The following is a 19,703-nucleotide window of genomic DNA, read 5'->3' on the forward strand; positions in this document are numbered from 1 at the left end:
TTATTCCCTGCATACTTTCCCTTTGCCTGGACTGTCCTGTCACCAACTCAATGTCATTTTACACTCTTTTCACCAGTTCACATCCATCGTGATTTAGAATTTGGCTTAAAGAAGTCTCCCATTCTCCAAGAAGCCTTCTTTGAATAATGGTGGCTCCATACTCTTTACTGCCTTATTTATTTTTTCTTGTATGTGTTTTCTACTTATTTCTGCCATTCTGGATTGCACACCACTCAAGGCAAGAAAAATATATTCTATCTATACTTATGATCATTAGTCCCTTTCTAGGTTGAGATTTTGTCATTATTTTCCAAAGAACCTGTGCAGTATTAGACACACTCTAAGTGGTCAATGAATATGTTTTAGAAATACATAAACGGAATTAAATCTAGAGGGTGTGGTATGTTATTCTATTTAAGACCCGTTGTTAACCTAGCTAAACTTTTCCCATTTTCTAAGCAAACTTTACATTCTTAAACCATTTTAATTAGTGTAAAAGTATCACAATGATTCCAACTTCAAACATTCCTCCCAACTGTGGTTTCAGAATTCTTTTAGTCAAGTATGTAAGGAAGGAATATTCTATTAAAAATAATTTAACAATCAATCAAGGCCTATTTTTTTCTCATCATCCACGTTATTAATCCAGTGGGTACTGCGTCTGACCCTTGAGAGGTTTCTTGGCCTGATAAACTAATGACAATAGTGAAGCATTAACAAAGATATCCTGAGATGCTGAAAAAAAGTATGAAGGGGAAGTGTGAAAGAAAGAGGTGGGGAAATGGTGATTTTTTTTGTATTCATGTTTCTTTTAGTTTTAAATGGTAAAACCTTCTCCTATCCCAAATAAGTTGGTTTCTACTTACAGCTGGACGATTCTTAAAAACAACTATTTGGAATCAAAGGTCCATGCCCCTGTTTGTTGAATTTAATTGCTGTATGGTTTACTGGAAAGGCCAGGGGCTATGAATTTAAACCGTTTAAAATAGCAAAAGATTACAGTGAATTAAATTTAGTGCCTCTGAGATTTTTGATATATGTTCCAAATTTGTTTTTAATAACATAATTGTTCCATGTTACATTTAAGATTCCATCACGGGGAACTGGTTACGTGTGCAGTTATGCTCATAGAAACCACTTCCAAATGTCAAAAATTAAAGTGAGGGCAACTGTAATGTTATCATTAAAAAAGTAGAAGTTGAAAATGGAAGAGAAACACTTAGGTTGAATAAGGTCTTAATATGAAAGCTTTGAACAGAAAAACCTGAAAAAAATCACACGCATTAAGTTGACTTTATGCCTTTTCAACAGCATTTAAATCATTATTTGACTTACAAGTCGAAACCAATGCATTTTCTCAAGGTATTTATTCATTCATTTTAGTGGGAAAAGATAGCTCCTGATCACACAAATGGGAATTGTGCTAAATAAATTTTGAGAACATCCATCAAGAAATAAAAGTTACTAGTCATATGTATAAATGATTATTACATTTCATGTTTTAAAAGAACAAGAAATTCGATTGTTTCTGTTAGTTTTCAGACTTTTTTTTTCTTAACTAAAAGTACCGTGATTGCAATATCTTCTTGCCTCTGGGGCTTTCTCTTCCACAATTAATCATCTTTTTCTTCCACACCTTCCCTCCAAATGATTATTCCCCCTAGCTTCAGAACACTTGACATTAATTCATACTATTTCATCTTCACAGCTTTCAAAACATTGCCCTGCCCTTGCTTAGCTCCACGAGCCACCCCCCTGCATTTAAAAAATTGGTTAACAGAAGCATTTTTGTACTATCTCTTTGCCAGAAGATGCTATTTACTTGGAAACAAATTAGCTTCCTTAATCAAACTTTTGAATTTGAAACTCTCTCTATTTAAATTCCTTAGTATAACATCTATACTTCAAAAGTAGCAGTATGTTCACTTTAAACATTCAGAAAATTTGGATCCTAAGACTTTAACCTTCATCCTTCTGACTCTAGAATACATGTCCTTGATCATCAGAACCAAGCAAGAAATCGAGTCTCACCAGCTACACCACAAGTGCCGGCAGAGGAAACACTTTCAAACTGTCACTCATCTTCACATTTGCAGGCAGCTTATCCATACGTCCTTTATAAACATCATTATGTATTGGTGCTTAAGACTTCAGTCACATGAGGTAAGCTTTCCTGTTTACAGGCAAAAGGGGGTGGCAATGGAGCCCTTTTCTTTATTTTTTTGTTTTTTTACATCAAAACAAAAGCCAGTTTGGTCTGATGCTGCCATTTGTCAAGCATCTTTTAGAAAGCCGCCTAGTGCATTAACCAAGTCAGGTTTAAAGTGTTTCCCATGCCCACAGTGACAGACGAGTTACCAGGCATACTTAAGCAGACTGTCAAACTTTTGTTTACTCTTTTTAAACGGAAAAGTCAGATCATTTTTTAAAATAAAAGATGTCTGGTGCGGAACAAGACGCTCACCTGTACACAACAAAGGCAGGTCTTTCCCGGCTGTCCTCACTGGGGGAGGGGACGGACAATCGCTAGACCTTTGTCCTCAGGTCCTGGGCATGGGGGTTATGGGAGACGCGACTTTCTGGGAGTCGTGTAGGCACCCGCACTCAAAAAACTACATACCGGTTTTGACCTCAATGACTGCCCTGGCTTAACCTTTGGAGAGGCCCTTTAGTTCGGGGAGGGGGCTTGCTGCTCCAAACCGTAGCCACGTCCCCCACAAGGACTGGGGAGAAAATGACTGACCGCTCTAGACTCAGGGACCCCTATCTCTCCCAACTAGACCCGAACGTCCACAGCCCTCTTATCGGGCTCGCCCCGTGGCGGGCAGGGCCGTGGTGCGCAGGGATCGATCGCGGCGGGCGCAGACCTGGTCTCTGCTCGGTGTCCCCGCCGCGCCCGCACCGCCACCGTGAGGCCGAGCCGGGGACGGTGCCCCGTGCCGGCGGCGGCGCCTCCGCGTTCCTCTCCGCACCGCCCCGGCCGCCGCCACGCCGGGCACGGGCGGGGGGATTTTTTTCCCGTTTCCCCCTCTTTCGCGCTCTCGCTCCTGTTCAGCGGGAGAGCCCGCAGAGTCAGGGAGGGAGCGAGGGAAGGGGTGGAGGTGGCGGGGGGAGGCCGGAGGGGCGGATCCTGCCTGGGGGCTGATCCCTCCCTCCCTTCGGCCGGGCTCCGTGGCGGCAGCGGCAGCAGCGGCGGCTCCATTCCCCCTCCTCCCCCGGGAGCGGCGGCGGCAGCCGGGCCGGGGCCCCAGCGCGGGCCGGGAGGGGGCACGGCGGAGGCCACGGAGGCAGGCGCGGGAGAAGACCGCGCTCCGCTTCCCGGGCCGCGCCGACCTGCTCGGCGGCCGGCCCGCCCGCGCCCAGGGTCCCCGAACGGTGGGGCCGGGCAGGCGGCTGAGGTAATGGGGGCGGCAGCGGGGCCGGACAGAGCGGGGGCGGGGGCAGCGGGGCCTACAGGGACCAGGGACTGCACGGGGGGAAACCGGAGAAGCGGGGGGCCTTCCGAGCAGGGCGGGGGCGGTGCGAAAGCTCTCTCCTGGAGCGAGGGCGGCGGCAGGGAAGGAGAAGGCGGGTGAGCGGGGGAGCTGAGAAGCGAGGACCCCCTCCCGCAGCCGCCATCTTGTCTCCCCCCAGCCCTGGATTCCGAGCCGCTAAGCCCCGCCCCCGCCACGCCTTCCAATTGGCCTGGCCAGACGAGAGTCCCGCCCCTTGAGCGGCCCTTGATCCCCTGGGTCCTTCTGACGGGCAGGTGAGGCAGCCAATGGGCTCTCGCCTCTCTGCCCCGCTCATTCGCTGGCGCTCGCTTTCTCTGTCTGAGGGTCGGACTCCACGTCAGGCTGTCTCTGGTGCGCTCGCCCCTCCCCTCTGAGGAGATGTTATTTCCCTCCTTTCTTCTCCGAGGGGTCAAGATTCTTCTGGAAGAGGTGCCCCCTTAAAGGAGCAGGAGCCTTGGCTGGGGTCCTCCTTGTCTCCTGAGTATCTTGTGTGGGGTGCAGGGGATACAGTCTAATTGCAGTAGCTCCTCATTCTTCGGGGACCTGGATGGAGTGGGCGAGCGAGGGATCAGGGGGTGCCGAGAGGAAATCTGAGCGGGGCGGGGGTTGTTGGAGATATTTTGGAGGTGTGTATGTGGGAAAGGCTGTGTAGGTTGCGAAACTCCCGCCAAAAACTCGTCTAGACTGTAAGCTCCTTGTGGGCGAAACTCTTTTCATTTCCCTCATCAGCAGCCCTTCCCCCTCTGGAGTTTCTCCCCGGTGTCTGGAGGCGTGGTTGGGACAAAACACGTCTGTGTAGGAGTCTTGCCTGGTCGAGAGATGCTTGAGTAGCCGAGGAGGTGGCAGGTGGGGAGGGAGAAGATGGAGCGGCTTTCATGAGAGGGGGCGCTGCACCACCTGTCTGCGCTGTTTAGGGTCGGTGCGAGGCAGATGCTCTCACCTCTTCTAGGGCCTTGGTGCCTTTGGAGGGGTGGGTGATGAAGCAGGTCTGTTGGCCCTGTCTGCCCCCAGGGACTTGGCATTTGTAAGGATCCAGTAGCCAAGGGCCTCTGGAACCCGGACAGAATTGCTGCGATGATTTTGTTTCCTTTGGGCTCCAAATGGGGTGTGTGCCAGCCCGCCTGGCACTGCTCCTCAGCCAAATTGGTTTTTTGTTTGTTTCAGTCACGCTTTGGGATTGGAAGGCCTTTCAAATAAGGATGTTAATAATACCTTATTAACAAGTAGCACCTAGAGAGCTAGATTGTGTTACCCTCATTTTACTGATGGAGTATGGAGGCATAGAGAGCTTAAGGGACTTTTTCCAGGTCACGGAGGGCCAAGATTAGAACCTAGATTGCCCCAGAGCCTCGTTTTGTACCAGACCATAGCACCTCTGTGGTGTTCTTAATTCCCACTGAGACGAATTGAGCATCGGAAGACCTGTGTTCAAATTGTAGCTTTATCACTAGCTTTAGGTTGAGTGACATCTTTCTGAGCTTCTGTGTAGATGATAATAGCTACACCATCTCCTAAGGTAGTTGTGAGAAATATTAAAAGTAAGAGGGCTTTGTAGTTTGGAAAAAGTGCTTTTATTACCACTGTCTCTACTTTATATAGATGGTAGACCCTGTAACCAAGGCGATGAATTGTTTTTCTCTTTGAAATTTTCTCTCTGTTCGTATCCTTCCAAGTCTGCCCACACCATGGGGCCTTGTATCCCCAAAGGTCTCTCCTGGTGGTGACAGCCTTGGTAACTGCCTACTGCAGCTCCTTATGAGCTTGTCATCCAGAGAATGATGCGGGAAACTAGGACTTTCTCTTGGCTGTACAAGGATAGACTAGATATGAGTGTTCTGGGAGAGACTTTTGAGGTAACAGAATGCATTGAGAGTTTACCTCAGATACTGCCCAGATCATCTTGGCCTTAGGTCGAATGAAGGTCCTAGACAGGCCAGTATAACTTCAGAGATCTCTTGGAGCCACTCTCAGAGCTTCTAGGGTTTGTTTCTGCCTGGAAATGTACTCGTTGGTGTATCCTGGATCAGGGATTCCCAACCCCCAGGCTGCAGACTGTGGCCTGTTAAGAACCAGTCCGTACAGCAAGAGGTGAGTGGCAGGCAAGCGAGCATTACCACCTGAGCTCTGCCTCCTGTCAGATCAGTGGCTGCATTGGATTCTCATAGGAGCGCGAACCCTACTGTGAACTGCGCATGTGAGGGATCTAGGTTGCATGCTCCTTATGAGACTCTGACTAATGCCTGATGATCTGAGGTGGAACAGTGTTCACCACCCACCCTCATCTGTGGAAAAATTGTCTTCCACGAAACCAGTCCCTGGTGCCAAAAAGGCTGAGGACCACTGTCCTGGATGCTGCCTTTTGTAGGGAATACCCTGCATACCGTAGTTTGAAGCCCTTAGACCATGTATCATAGGCATTTCAGATGCCTTCACCCCTTCACCTCTAGGCAGGGTCAAGGAGTAGGGTTTCTGATCGTGGTAAGATGTATTGGGAGAAGACTCTAGTGACTTTTGATCCTCTGATGGGGCCCATTGTTCATGTACAGAGCTTGACAGTGGATGCTGTTCTTGTTTTCTTTTCTAAACCCCTAACTACATGTGTTTTCCGTAGTTAGCTGTCGCACAGCTTTATTTACATCATTAGAACATTAGATCTTTCCCCATGTTACACTGTAATAATCTGTTTACTTTTCTGTCTTTTAAGTTAGACAGGGCTCCTTGAGGGCAGGGATCATGTGTGTTTGATTTCTTCTTTCATTCAACTAATACTTATTGAGTGGTTACTTAGGAGCTAATCACTGCTCCAGGAACTGGGGATATAGCAGTGAACAAGACAAACAAAAATTCTTCCCCTCATGGAGCTTATATTCTAGTGGAAGGAAGGAAACAATAAACATAGTAGTAGGTAAATTATGTAGCATGGTATAAGATGATGAATGTTAAAGGGAAAAATAAAGCAGAATGAAAGGTAGATTGCTGGTGGAGGAAAAGGATTTGCAATTTTAGATAAAGTGGTCAGAGAAGGTCTCACTGAGAAGTGTTCACTTGAAGAAATGAAAGACTCAAAGGAGGTGAAGGAGCAAGCCATGTGGATGCCTGAGGGGCAGGGCAGGTTGTTCAGACAGAGGGAAAAGCCAGTCCTCTTGGTGGATGCTTGATCATATGGTAGGATGAATGGATGCATAAGGGCATCCAACTCATAGTCTCCTGGCCTTCTCTCCTTAGGCCTGTCCCCTCAGTTCCCAGGTGCCATGAGGAAGCCTCGTCGGAAGTCCCGGCAGAATGCCGAGGGCCGGCGTTCCCCGTCCCCCTACAGTCTCAAGTGTTCACCCACCCGGGAGACCCTGACATATGCCCAGGCCCAGCGGATTGTCGAGGTAGACATTGATGGACGCCTGCATCGTATCAGCATCTATGACCCACTCAAAATCATCACTGAGGATGAGCTAACTGCCCAGGATATCACCGAATGCAATAGTAACAAGGAAAACAGTGAACAGCCTCAGTTCCCTGGCAAGTCCAAGAAACCCTCATCCAAGGGCAAAAAGAAGGAATCCTGCTCCAAGCATGCATCTGGTACTTCCTTCCACCTCCCACAGCCCAGCTTCCGTATGGTGGACTCAGGCATCCAGCCAGAAGCACCCCCGCTGCCTGCTGCCTACTATCGCTACATTGAGAAGCCACCTGAAGACCTGGATGCAGAGGTAGAGTATGACATGGATGAGGAGGACCTTGCCTGGCTGGACATGGTGAATGAAAAGCGGCGAGTAGATGGGCACAGTTTGGTGTCTGCAGACACCTTTGAGCTGCTGTTAGACCGGCTTGAGAAAGAGTCATACTTGGAGAGTCGCAGCAGTGGGGCCCAACAGTCACTCATCGATGAAGACGCTTTCTGCTGTGTGTGCCTGGATGATGAATGTCACAATAGCAACGTTATTCTCTTCTGTGACATCTGCAACCTGGCAGTACACCAGGAGTGCTATGGCGTCCCCTACATCCCTGAGGGCCAGTGGCTGTGCCGCTGCTGCCTGCAGTCTCCCTCCCGGCCTGTGGATTGCGTCCTTTGCCCCAATAAGGGTGGCGCCTTCAAACAGACCAGTGATGGGCACTGGGCTCATGTGGTGTGTGCCATCTGGATCCCTGAAGTCTGCTTTGCTAACACCGTGTTCTTGGAACCTATTGAGGGCATTGACAATATCCCGCCTGCCCGCTGGAAACTAACCTGCTATATCTGCAAGCAGAAAGGGCTAGGTGCAGCCATCCAGTGCCATAAGGTGAACTGCTACACAGCATTCCATGTGACATGTGCACAGCGGGCTGGGCTCTTCATGAAGATTGAGCCCATGCGCGAAACCAGCCTCAATGGCACCATCTTTACAGTGCGCAAGACTGCCTACTGTGAGGCCCACTCACCACCAGGTGCTGCCACTGCTAGGAGGAAGGGCGACTCCCCTAGAAGCATCAGTGAGACTGGTGATGAGGAAGGGCTGAAGGAGGGTGATGGAGAGGAGGAAGAAGAGGAAGAAGTAGAGGAAGAGGAGCAGGAAGGCCAAGGTGGGGTGAGTGGCCCCCTCAAGGGAGTGCCCAAGAAGAACAAGATGAGTTTGAAGCAGAAGATCAAGAAGGAGCCAGAGGAAGCAGGCCAAGACACACCCTCCACTCTCCCCATGCTCGCTGTCCCACAGATACCCTCTTACAGGTAAGCATGCCCAGAAGGGCTCCTTAGGGACTCATGGTTTCTTTTTGGGTTGGTGTTGGCCCTGTGCCAGGCCTTCTCTAAACACAGTTGGACACTATTCTCCTCCCCAAATTTAAACTTTTCATTTTGACCCCAGGCTCACCTGGCCTGATTTGTGGTTTTGATTGTGCCCTCAGAGTAATGTATTTCCTTTAGTTCAAAGTGAAATAAAACACTTAAGTTACTTAGAAACTCAGGTGATAGGATATCTAAGACAGTATTTTTCAGTAGGGGCACTAAGTGACATTTTGGACAGGATAATTTTTCATTATTAGAAGTGTCTCGTACATTTCTAGATGTTTAGTATCCCTGGTCTTTGTAAATGTCAGTCTCATCCCCTCCCACATTGCCTGGTCTTTGTGACAAACTCAAACACTCCTCATGCATGTTTTCAAAAACCCTTGGGGAGGGTAGAACTAATTACCCAGTGAAGAACCACTGTTTCAGAGGATCGGCATGGCCATCTGCTGTCCAGCAAGTTCTTTCCTGGGTATGAGGGGGTGGTGGTGTGGAGAGAACATGCTATTCCTCCTCTTGAAGCTTTAGATTTAGGGATAAGAGGATCGTTCAGTCCAGCTGTGTAGCTAAGCTCTGTGGACCCCCCCCCCCCCCGCCATTGAGTCTGTAGAGAGCCCATGGTACCTGTTTTAAAACATCAGAGGTATCTGGAGCCATTGGAGGGATGGGAGCTTGGCAGAGAAGCAAGAGATAAGGAAGATTTCCTAGCAGAGGCTCATTTCAGGGGTGGTGTTCATTAAACAGTATGCACTGTTAGAGCAGGAAGGAGTCTTGGAGATTGTTCATCTGATATAGTCCTTGCACCTTCTCCCACACCCCCAGATGAAGAAACTGCGGCCAAGGGAGGTAAAGTTGTTCACTCCTTTATTCATTCAACGATATATTTATTGAGCACTTAATACATGCCATGTCCTGTTCTAAGGGATGGAATCAGGTGGAAAGTGACAGACCCTATACCACAAGAGCTGGGGCTCATGATGCCTCTAGGTTGCATTCCTGTAGTCCGTCTCTCTTGATGAGAAGGGTAGAGAGAAAGGAGTGCTGGGGAAAGAGTTGTGTGAGAGCTATGAATAGGCAACCAGACTTGCCAGGCTGGGAAGAAGACATAAGTGCAAGATCAGAAGGGGGAGGCTCTTATTACCAGCTATTACCCATGTTAGAATTTCAGTGACTCTGAATGTGTTTTCTAGTCACAGAGCTGTTCTAGGTTATTCTTTTTCCTGAGGTAAGTGGGTGGATGCTTAGTTCCCATCTGTAGGGTGGTTTTACCCTGAGGCTAGAATCTTTGGTTGACATATATGTTGTTCTAGATGCCTCTTGCTGGGGCCAGCAGAGCTTGCTGGCTAAGAACCAGACAAACCTACATTTGAACCCCATTTCTATCACTTAGTACCTATGTGACCTTTGGCAAGTTGCTTAACTGCTCTAAGCCTTAGTTTATTTGTAAATGAACCCACCACATAGAGTTCTTGTGAGAAATAAATGAGATAATATAAGTAAAGCACTTAGCACAGTGTCTGGCAAATAGTGAGTGCTCAATAAATGGTGGCTACTGCTGCTGCTGCTATTTTATTATTACTATTCTTTTCCCTACCTGCACAAATGCTGTTGGGATCCTCCATGGCCAAGAGGTAGAGGGAGGGTGCTGCCTACATCTGGGCAGGTGTGCTTGGCATGGACATTGGTCGGGATCTGTCCTTTGGGGAAAGGCCTAGTTCTTGATTTTATAAGCTTGGCTTTGGGGCAGGAATGTCTGACTGTGGAGAGGAGCAAGGCCTAGGTGAGCAATGTCCTGCCCAACATGCCCATCCTTCTAAGGTTTCAACTTGTTTAGCTGTGCTTATCTTTGTTTCAATGGAGTGGCATGAAGAGAAAAAGGAGAGGAAACACCACAAGAGCACTGAGGCCTTGCTTACCCTGTGGATAACCAGTCTGGGGATGTACTATGGTATAGCAGAGAGATCGTGGATTCAAATCCAACCTGGATCCACCATCTTATTTGCTGTATTAGTTGCTTTGACAGTTTATTCAGCTTCTGTTCCTATGCTGCCTTTCCATCTTTTGTAAAATGGGAATAATGATACCCACCTTGCAATATGGATATTAAAGACAGATATTATAGGCTTGCATTAGTTCCTCTCCTACCCCTTTTCCTTCCCCAAGGAGTTACTGTCTTAAACCCTGACCTTAAGACTTTTGAGTAGTTTAGCCAGCTGGGTTTTCACATTTCCCATCCTCTTACATCTTTAGATCCAATTTTTTTTTTTATTTGGTTCAAAATTAAACAGCATTTTTAGGCTGTTGAGGTTTATACCATGAAAAACCAGAGGTCAAACAAGTCTAAGGGGTTTCATTGGGCTCAGCCTGCTTGTGGGCTACCCCCTGGTTTGATGGGACTCTCAGCCGCAGAAGGCAGGAAATAGTGGCCACATTAACCATAGCTTACCCAAGTTCCTGTTCCCTTTCACTGCTTTTATAAGAGGAGGGTGGGGGTATTGAGGCATAGGCTTGTTTCTCAGTCCATACCTGGAACAAGGAAGTCCAGGACCATAGGAAACAGGGTTCTGGGAGATGGGTCTTTTGGAGGATTAGGACTGCAAGGCAAGAGGTGGAAAAGCAAATGAAATAACTCATGCTGAATCTGAGCTGCTTAACTTTACTGTCCTTTTCAAGCCTTTCTCTGAGGTGAGGTATTTGGCCATTTTATTCTGTCTTCCTGTATAAGTTCAGAAATGAACCAGGGTCTGGATAGGATGCATAAGCTATAATCTGGGCTGCCCACTGACCTTGTCTTTCACTTCCATGTGCCTCTACTCAAGGTTGAACAAGATCTGTAGTGGTCTCTCCTTTCAGAGGAAAAACCAGTTTATGCAGCGGCTTCACAACTATTGGCTGTTGAAGCGGCAGGCACGGAATGGTGTCCCTCTTATCCGGCGCTTGCACTCCCATCTGCAGTCCCAAAGAAACGCTGAGCAGGTAGGTGCAGTGGTGATTGGAGGCTGGTAGAGGGAGGTGGAGAATGAAGGAAAAGGAATGATGGTTGGGGTGGGGCTGGCACCCCTTCTTGATCCCTCCATGGAGACTTTGCCTACCTGTCTGGGTGGCCTATCCCAGGAACAACCCCCAGCACTACAGAGATCTTCAAGCAGCTCCTTCTGGATGGGTGAGACTTGACTTTGTAGAGAATTCTAGGGGAGAGTGGAGAGCATGCCTAGCTTTCCAAATATGTGGGGAAAATCCTCTAGATGTAGCAGAAAGCAAGAAGTACGCTGAATGAGAGCCAGGGTGGCCACATTGTGTTAATTAGGAAAAAGCGCCCTTTCCTCAAGACATTATACTGCCATCTGCCAAAAAATGTTTCATAGTAAATACACAAATTTACGATCTAAGTTTTAGCACACAGCCTGTCCAATTGTGGTGGCTGTTAGCCATTAGCAACTGGAGTTGCTGCATGTTTAATGTTTTCTGCTCCTAATTTCTCTTATTTTAACTCTTTAGTTCTTTCTCCCCCTTTACCTGTTCTATTCTTTCTGCCTTTAAGTGTTCCCACACTGCTGCTCCAGAGATGAAGCAAAGCTTTATGTGAGTCTGGTGCCTTCTGCATTCTGTCTGATCTCACTTTGGCCTTTTGTAACTAAACTCCTGAAGTATAAGCCTATATCTGGCCCCTCTTGAACCTTTTGGTCCACCTGCTCCACTGAAGCCTCCCCTAAAACATCAGCTACCTTCTCCCAGGAAGTCTTTCCTTATATTCTCACCTGATTGATCATTGGGCTGCATTTGACACCACAAATGACTTTGTCTAAGAGCTTTTCTGTGATACCACTTCCGGCTGCTTTTACCTCTCTGACTGTATCCTATGCTGATCCTACTTCTTGCTCTTTAATGGTAACATTCCTAGTGGCTCTGCTATCTGCTTGTTTGCTTGGAGAACATGTCCAATCTCATAATTGACAATAACTGTGCAATAGCAGCTCCAGACTTTTTGTCTTGTCCTCATCCCTTTTTTCTGCCATCAGTCCTTCAGGGATATTTCCATGTGGATGTTGTTAATTTGTAACTCAAATATTGGAAATTAATTATCTTTTTTCCTCTCAGTAAACTTATTTCCCCATCATTATGGCTCTCCCCTCCCTCCTGGACTCATATCAAGAGTTCCCCACCTTGGAGTTACTTTTGACTCTTTACTCCCTAAGGGCCATTGTTAATCATCCTTTAAGCTGCTTTGGGGGCTTTATCAACTGGCTTTTTGTCTTCATTCTGCAGCTCTCCTGCTCATCCATGCCCTCTTAATCTCAGCAATAGCTTTCTAGGTGATCTCCAGCCTCTAATTCTTTCTTTGATCTTCAACTGGTAGTTTCTTACTCACATGCTGTTGGGATCCTCCATGGCCAAGAGGTTGTAGAGGGAGGGTGCTGCCTACATCTGGGCAGGTGTGCTTGGCATGGACATTGGTGGGAATCTGTCCTTTGGGGAAAGGCCTAGTTCTTGATTTTATAAGCTTGGCTTTGGGGCAGGAATGTCTGACTGTGGAGAGGAGCAAGGCCTAGGTGAGCAATGTCCTGCTCTTCCATTCTCTTACTTCCTCTTCTGGAATATACTCCTCTTTCTAGGCAGGCGAAGTTAAGGCTCTTTTGCCTTACGTTTGAAGCTTCTTATTAGCTGTATCCTGGATCTTCCTTGGCTTTTGTAGTTCTCCAGCATCTCTGTTCTGGCCAGCCTGTTTTGCTTACTAAGCAAAGAATCACTAATTCTGCCTCTACGTTTCTGCCCCTTTCATCCCTTTGGTTCCAGAAGAGACCTTCCTTACTACTTTGCCCATCCATGTCTGTCACCTACCTGTATGTAAAACTCTAGTAAGATTCTTCACCAGGAAGCTTCTCCGATCTAACCTCCACCTACTCAGATCTTCTATTTTGTGTCCTCTTAGCATTTTATTTCCAGTTTATATTATTAGTTTGTATTATCTTTATGCTAATATGCCCTTGTGCTTCAAGCTCTAGGTCTCTTCCCTTCCCCTGACTCCAGCTGTAATCTTTTCTAGGGCAGGAATTGTGATTTGTTTGTTGTTTTACCAGAGTATGTTCAAGCTTATAGTAAGAACCTCACTTTGTTTTCTAGCCAAGTGAAAGCTCTAGGGTGAAATTCTTTTCACCCCTGAGGTCGGTTTTCTTATGAAATTCTTTCTGACCCAGAGGGCCATAGCTGCTCTCTGGTGTACCTGGGGGTAAGGGGAAGCAGTCCCAGATGCTACTCCATCAAAGTTTATTGCTTTATAATGAAGAAACAGTGCTATAATACTGGGGCAGCTCAGGAGGACAGCATGGGGTAGAGAGGGGTGGAAGGGCTCTTGGAACTGTGGATCAAGGAAGGGGACAAGACTTTTACCTGCTGCAGCCCCATGGGGCTTGAACAGGGAGAGGACTTTTGCAAGAAGGAGGTTCCTAGTCCCTCTTCTCTTCCCTCCTATAGCGAGAGCAGGATGAGAAGACAAGTGCAGTGAAGGAAGAGCTGAAGTATTGGCAGAAGCTCCGGCATGACTTGGAGCGGGCGCGGCTGCTGATTGAGCTGATTCGGAAGAGAGAGAAGCTCAAACGAGAGCAGGTAAAGAGGAGCCTGCAGCCCTAGGGCCCTAGTTCAAGGCCACTTTCTCCCACTGTTAGTCTAGTATTGGGAAATCTGGGAGTCCCTGCCTTATGCTAGCTTTCTTTCTCCCCTCCCTACCCAGGACTGTAGGCTCCAAGATCTGCCTACTTTCTATTAGATGTGGTGCTACTGATGGTTTCTATAGTTTGGGTTTCAGCTCCTGGTGGCCTCAAGCATAAGCTTAATATCATATGACCTGGGCCCGTCCCTGTATTTTCTGATTCAGGAAGTCTCTCAGAGGGAGCCTGGCCTTGAGGATTTTGGAAAGCTTCTTAGACCATTCTCATGGGCATCATCAGTTGAAAGCCTCTGGCCTGGGAACTTCTGAGGGTTCCTACGTGACTCTTAAACACTTATGGTCTTGAATCATTTACATTTTCTATTTCTCCTCTGTTCTAGGAGATTTTAAGCCCTTGAGCATAGGAAATGTTGAGGTAGGTAGTGTAGCATAGTGTTTAGGAACATGAGCTATGGCACCAGACTGCCTGGGTTTAAATCCTGCCTCTTGACTACCTGTGTAACATTAACCAAGTTCTTTAATCGCTTAATACATCGGTTTTCTCACCTGGAATATGGGGGTAATTATAGAGCCTACATCATAAGGTTGTTTTGAGAATTAGATGACTTCATCATGTAAAGAGCTTAGAACAGTGCCTGGCACATAGTAACAGCCAGAGAAGTGTCAGCTGCTGTCATTATTATCAATACTCTTTGCTTCTCTGAAGTGTCTATGCACATGGCAGAGAGCAAATACTATTAATTGAGTGGATGAAAAGCCAAAACTGTTCTCTCTGGTCTAGGAATAGCAGCTGTCACTCGCATGCTTCGGAGGCCCAGGTTAAAGATGTTCCTTTCTTGCCGGGCACAGTGGCTCATGCCTGTAATCCCCGCATTTAGGGAAGGAGGATAGGTTGAGTCCAGGAGTTTGAGACGAGCCTGGGCAACAAAGCAAGACCTGTTCTCCACAAAAAGGGAAAAAAAAAAAAAGATGTTTCTTTCTCTTTCTCCAAATTCTAATTCAATGTTCAGCCTTAGCACAACCCCTTTTCTAGCAGGACAGTAGCCTGAGTTTCCTCCTCATAGCCTGGGCAGCTCATGCCATATTTACCATGGATGGCCATGGAGGACATCTCAGGACCTTCTTCAAGGGTTCAAAATGTCTGTGCTATCCCAGGCATGATCCCACAGCTAAACTTCTCATCTCATCTCTGGTTCAGAGAAATGAGAGAGAGAAGAAGGCCTGGTCCTGGGGAAGTAGGCAGGCCTGTTTTGATATAGCCAAAAGGTGGAAATTTTCTATAGTCTTAATTTATGGCTTCCCAACTTTTCATATTAGGGCATATGTAGAAAATAGCATTTGTACAGCATACTACTGTAAATATATGAAGCTACTTGCCACTTGCGGGGGCAAGCCTGGAGGCCCTGCTGACCCCATGCTGACCCAGATGCTCCAAGGGCTGATGGAATCAGTATCTCAGCACACTGAATGGGAAATTCTGGTTCAAGCACATTTTACATCATCATTGTGTCCCTTGGACTAAGTCAGACCTGGGTTCAAATCCTATCTCTATTCTTTTGTAGCCAGATGACCTTAGACTAGTAACTCCTTCATCATGCTCTCTCTAAACCTCAGATTCCATATATATTTTTTTAATTTGTATTTTTTTTCTTTTAGTCCTTGGTGATCCTTGTTCTGATCCATATTTGTAAAATGGGGATAATAATTTCTGTTTCAGGGTTATTGTGATGCTTAATTGAGGTAATACAAGTACAGAGTTAGTATAGCATAATGGTCAAGAGCACTCACTGTAGAACCACTGTCTGAGACTGAATCCCAACTCCGCTCCTTATTAGCTATGACTTTAGGCCAGTTACTTAGTTTCCTCCTAGTTCCTTAGTTACTTGATTTCCTCTTTGTAAAATACCTCATCTGTTCCTACTTCATATACTCATTTATTTTACATAAAATGCTTAGAACATTACCTGGCATTTAGTAAGGGCTATAGAAGTGTTAATTATTATAATTGTAATGATAATTATTATTGTTACTGTAAATTTTAGTATGATGTTTGGTACATAGGAAACAATCAAAATAGTAGCTGTTGGTGTCATTATTCCTAGGCTAAAGGTTGGGTGATAGCTCCTCATATACTGGTCAGCTTAATATTCTATGAAAATTTGTTGTACATGATTGGTAAAAGTCAAGCTATCAAGAAAAAGTTTCAGTACATCTTTGCAGGGGATGTTCTGATCTGATCTCACCCCACTTTCCCCACAGGTCAAAGTCCAGCAGGCTGCCATGGAGCTGGAGCTGATGCCATTCAATGTTTTGTTGAGGACAACACTGGACCTGCTGCAGGAGAAGGATCCTGCACACATCTTCGCAGAACCAGTCAACTTGAGTGAGGCAAGTTCCCCCTACTTTCCAAGTAGTAAATTCTTCTTGAACTGGAACAGGGTCTGAGTAGGCTAGGAAGGAGTTGGGCCACAGGGTGTACAAAACCAGGGGTAGGAGGGTGGGTCTGGCCAAGCTAGTAGACTTGCCCTTGATGAGGGGTCAGCAGGCCAGGGTGGGCCAGGACTGTAGGTCTTTGAGTTAGCCTGGCTTGGCCAAATCAGAAATTGAGGAGGCCAAGAGTATTGGTGAAGGGTGTGCCTGTTTGGCTAGTAAATGGTTGTTGTAATTGTACAGGTTTTATATGTTTAGGTTCCAGATTACCTGGAATTCATATCCAAGCCAATGGATTTTTCTACTATGAGGCGGAAGCTGGAGTCCCACCTGTACCGCACCTTGGAGGAGTTTGAGGAGGACTTTAACCTTATAGTTACCAACTGCATGAAGTATAATGCTAAAGACACAATTTTCCACCGAGCAGCTGTCCGCCTGCGGGACCTGGGAGGGGCCATCCTACGGCACGCCCGGCGGCAGGCAGAGAACATCGGCTATGACCCCGAGAGGGGCACTCACCTGCCCGAGTCACCCAAATTGGAAGACTTTTACCGCTTCTCCTGGGAAGACGGTGAGAGGCCTGGATGGGTGGGCAGGAGAGGGGCCAGGAGGAGGCACAGGAACAGAGTCTACAGAGTGAGGGATCAGGGTGGTCCTTGGGGCTATAGGTAGACTCCAGGAGCAAAGCTGAGGGTGAGCACAGACTGAGGTATACCTTTGTGGCTGGAATAGTTCTAAGGGTTAAAGTTTAACTAATGTACTCAGCACTTCTTAAGTGGTAGAAAAGGGGAATCAGGTACTAGTGATCTGTTTGAAAAGCTTAAAGCCTCATCAGAGGTCTTCCTCTCTTGGATCCCCTCTGTATGGCATTGGAGCATGGGACAGGGAGAGTGCATTGCTGGTGTGTGTCTGGCTCATTCAGAAGATTGCAGGTGGATGACCAGAAAAATGGAATTGCCTCTGAGCCCCACACGCTGCCTGTCCCTGCTCTCTGCTTCTCGATGGCAGCAGCCAGTCACTCAGGCCAGGGTATTGCCGAGCTGCCTCATGCCTGCTCCATGGAGCCCATAATCATGACTGTGAACTGCTTCCTGCAGACGTTTCCCACATTCTGACCTTGCCCCTGTGGCTGCCTTCTGGGCAGTGGTGTTGCAGGGCCAAGGCCCACAGTGACGCTGCTGGAAGCTGCTGGCCCAGGCATTCCAAGAGAGAGTTTTGCATCCGAAGGATTCGGCCCCTTTCTCTTGCCCTGTGCTGGGCGGGTCCTTCAGCCCCTTCTGTCCTCCCTTCTCCCTGGCAGTGGACAACATCCTCATCCCAGAGAACCGGGCCCATTTGTCCCCAGAGGTGCAGCTGAAGGAGCTGCTGGAGAAACTGGACCTGGTGAGCGCCATGCGGTCCAGTGGGGCCCGCACCCGCCGTGTCCGCCTGCTACGCCGGGAGATCAATGCCCTTCGGCAGAAGCTGGCACAGCCACCACCACCACAGCCACCATCACTCAACAAGACAGTATCCAATGGGGAGCTGCCAGCAGGGCCCCAGGGGGATGCAGCTGTGCTGGAGCAGGCCTTGCAGGAGGAGCCAGAAGACGATGGGGACAGAGGTGAGAGATAGTCACAGGCAGGCAGGGGTTGGAGGGTAAAGAGGGACAAAGGCTAAGCTGAAATATCATAATGGGGATATTCTTTCTGAGTTTAGATCTGACACTTGTGGGCAAGCAAAAGTGCTTGGAAGGGTCACACTTCCATGTATACGCAGGGATGATGTTCAAAATATTTAACAATCAATAGAGACAAAAATTTATCCATCTCAGTAGATGTTGGCTGTTATATTGGAGTGGGCTCCCAAAAGCCCCTGATGTGGATATTTAGTTGCTGGATTGTGGGGAGTTTCAGGTGCTGCAGCCCAGCAGCTGTTTATTAGCCAATTAAGTATGTCAGTATTTTGCACCTGATACAGCCGTATTGTACATACCAGTTAAATATCAGCCTACCTTGTATCATCATGTGGAGAGACTCTTAGAGCAGGTTAGGTTGGGGTGTGAGGGGATAGCAGAGAAGGAAAGACCCTGGGCTTTTGAGCCACCTCATGGTTTTTACCCCATCTAGCTGTATCTACAGGCCCATCTCAAGTAGAGAGGCCAGACTATAAAAGATAGTTGGTTTCCACAGTTTTTCTTAATCTTGAGAAAAGACAAAAAAATAAAAATAAAAAAGAAGAAAAGACAGCCGGGGAAGTGATTCTCAGAAACCCAGGAACCTTATAAGCTAAGCTGCTTCTCATTCTTCTCCTTCATTGGGGATGAAATTGTCTCCCTCATACCTGCCTTCAGATCTGAGCCTATAGCTTGGGAGGGCCTGTCACGCACACAGTCCAAAAGGCTAGAAGTTACTTCAAATGGATAGGGGCCCAAATTGTAGGTAACAGCCCATTTTATTTTAGGTTGGCAGAGAATGGAGACATGGTTGAGAGATCACATTTGACATCAGAGGGCTTTGTGTCCATTGCGACTCCTCTGGACTCCCCATATGACAGTCAGCATGCCATTTGTATCCCTACTTCTGGGGCTGTGGCAGTACAGAGTTGTGCCCAGTAGGCCAACAGCATCACCTAGAAAAAAAAAAAAGCGTAACCTCACCTCCCATAGATTCAGTTAGGGATGTCTGGGCTTTGGCTTGGAAGTCTCAACTTTCAAAAGTTTCAAGGTGGTAGGTGAGCAGACATGTTTGGCAACCACTGATTTAACTTACTTGGTCTCTGTTTTTCACATTTTTGAACTTTTTCTGCCTGCTGTACTTGTTCTCACTTGGGTGATGTGAAATAAAATCGATTGACAGATGAGAAAACTCTTGAGTCCAGTGAGAATTATAGATACCTAATCTGTCAAGCTGAGACTTAACCTATTTATTGATTAAGCATGTGGCTTTCTTGGGTGTAGAGCAATGGTTTGCAATCCTCACTTCATTAGACTCCCCTGGTAAGCTTTAAAAAACGAAATACCATATCTTTACAAATTTGGTTTCAGTTGGTATGGGATAGAGCCTAGGCATTGGAATTTTTAAGAAACTTCCTATGTGATTCTTATGCATAGCCAGGGTTGAGAACTACTAGTGTAGATAGAACTTACTTCTCCTAGGGATGGGTATAGTGGCTCATCCCTGTAATCCCAGCACTTTGGGAGGCAGAGGCAGGAGGATTGTTTGAGGCCAGGAGTTTGAGACCAGCCTGGGCAACATAGTAAGACCCTGTCTCTACAAAAATTTTTTTAAAAAATTAGCCAAGCGTGGTGGTGTGTGCTTGTAGACCTAGCTACTTTGGAGGCTGAGGCGGGATAATCACTTGAGCCCAGGAGTTTGCG

At 47.1% G+C, this 19,703-nt stretch overlaps 1 protein-coding gene across 9 annotated transcripts in view; it reads left to right on the plus strand.

The window, feature by feature from the left end:
• The window catches only part of BRPF3 (bromodomain and PHD finger containing 3), a 92,899-nt gene that overhangs the window by 54,063 nt on the left and 19,133 nt on the right, over window positions 1-19,703 (plus strand). For 3 of the 9 annotated variants that reach the window (XR_009211375.1, XM_032140266.2, XM_032140265.2), the window contains exons 1-7: window positions 3,157-3,398; window positions 6,720-8,193; window positions 11,070-11,226; window positions 13,723-13,854; window positions 16,175-16,303; window positions 16,604-16,916; window positions 17,646-17,948. Coding sequence is in view for 8 of the 9 variants with exons in the window: in XM_032140266.2 (XP_031996157.1) it covers window positions 6,746-8,193; window positions 11,070-11,226; window positions 13,723-13,854; window positions 16,175-16,303; window positions 16,604-16,916; window positions 17,646-17,948 (2,482 nt within the window). In the remaining variant the exon portion in view is untranslated. Of the gene's footprint in view, window positions 1-1,845; window positions 2,164-3,156; window positions 3,399-3,822; window positions 3,924-5,447; window positions 5,583-6,697; window positions 8,194-11,069; window positions 11,227-13,722; window positions 13,855-16,174; window positions 16,304-16,603; window positions 16,917-17,645; window positions 17,949-19,703 lie in introns of those variants that run through there. The other 6 variants (XM_058432578.1, XM_032140261.2, XM_032140263.2 and 3 more) reach the window with 6 other exon arrangements.

This window comes from Hylobates moloch, unplaced genomic scaffold, assembly GCF_009828535.3.
Source record: "Hylobates moloch isolate HMO894 unplaced genomic scaffold, HMol_V3 SCAFFOLD_20, whole genome shotgun sequence".
Classification (NCBI taxonomy): domain Eukaryota; kingdom Metazoa; phylum Chordata; class Mammalia; order Primates; family Hylobatidae; genus Hylobates; species Hylobates moloch.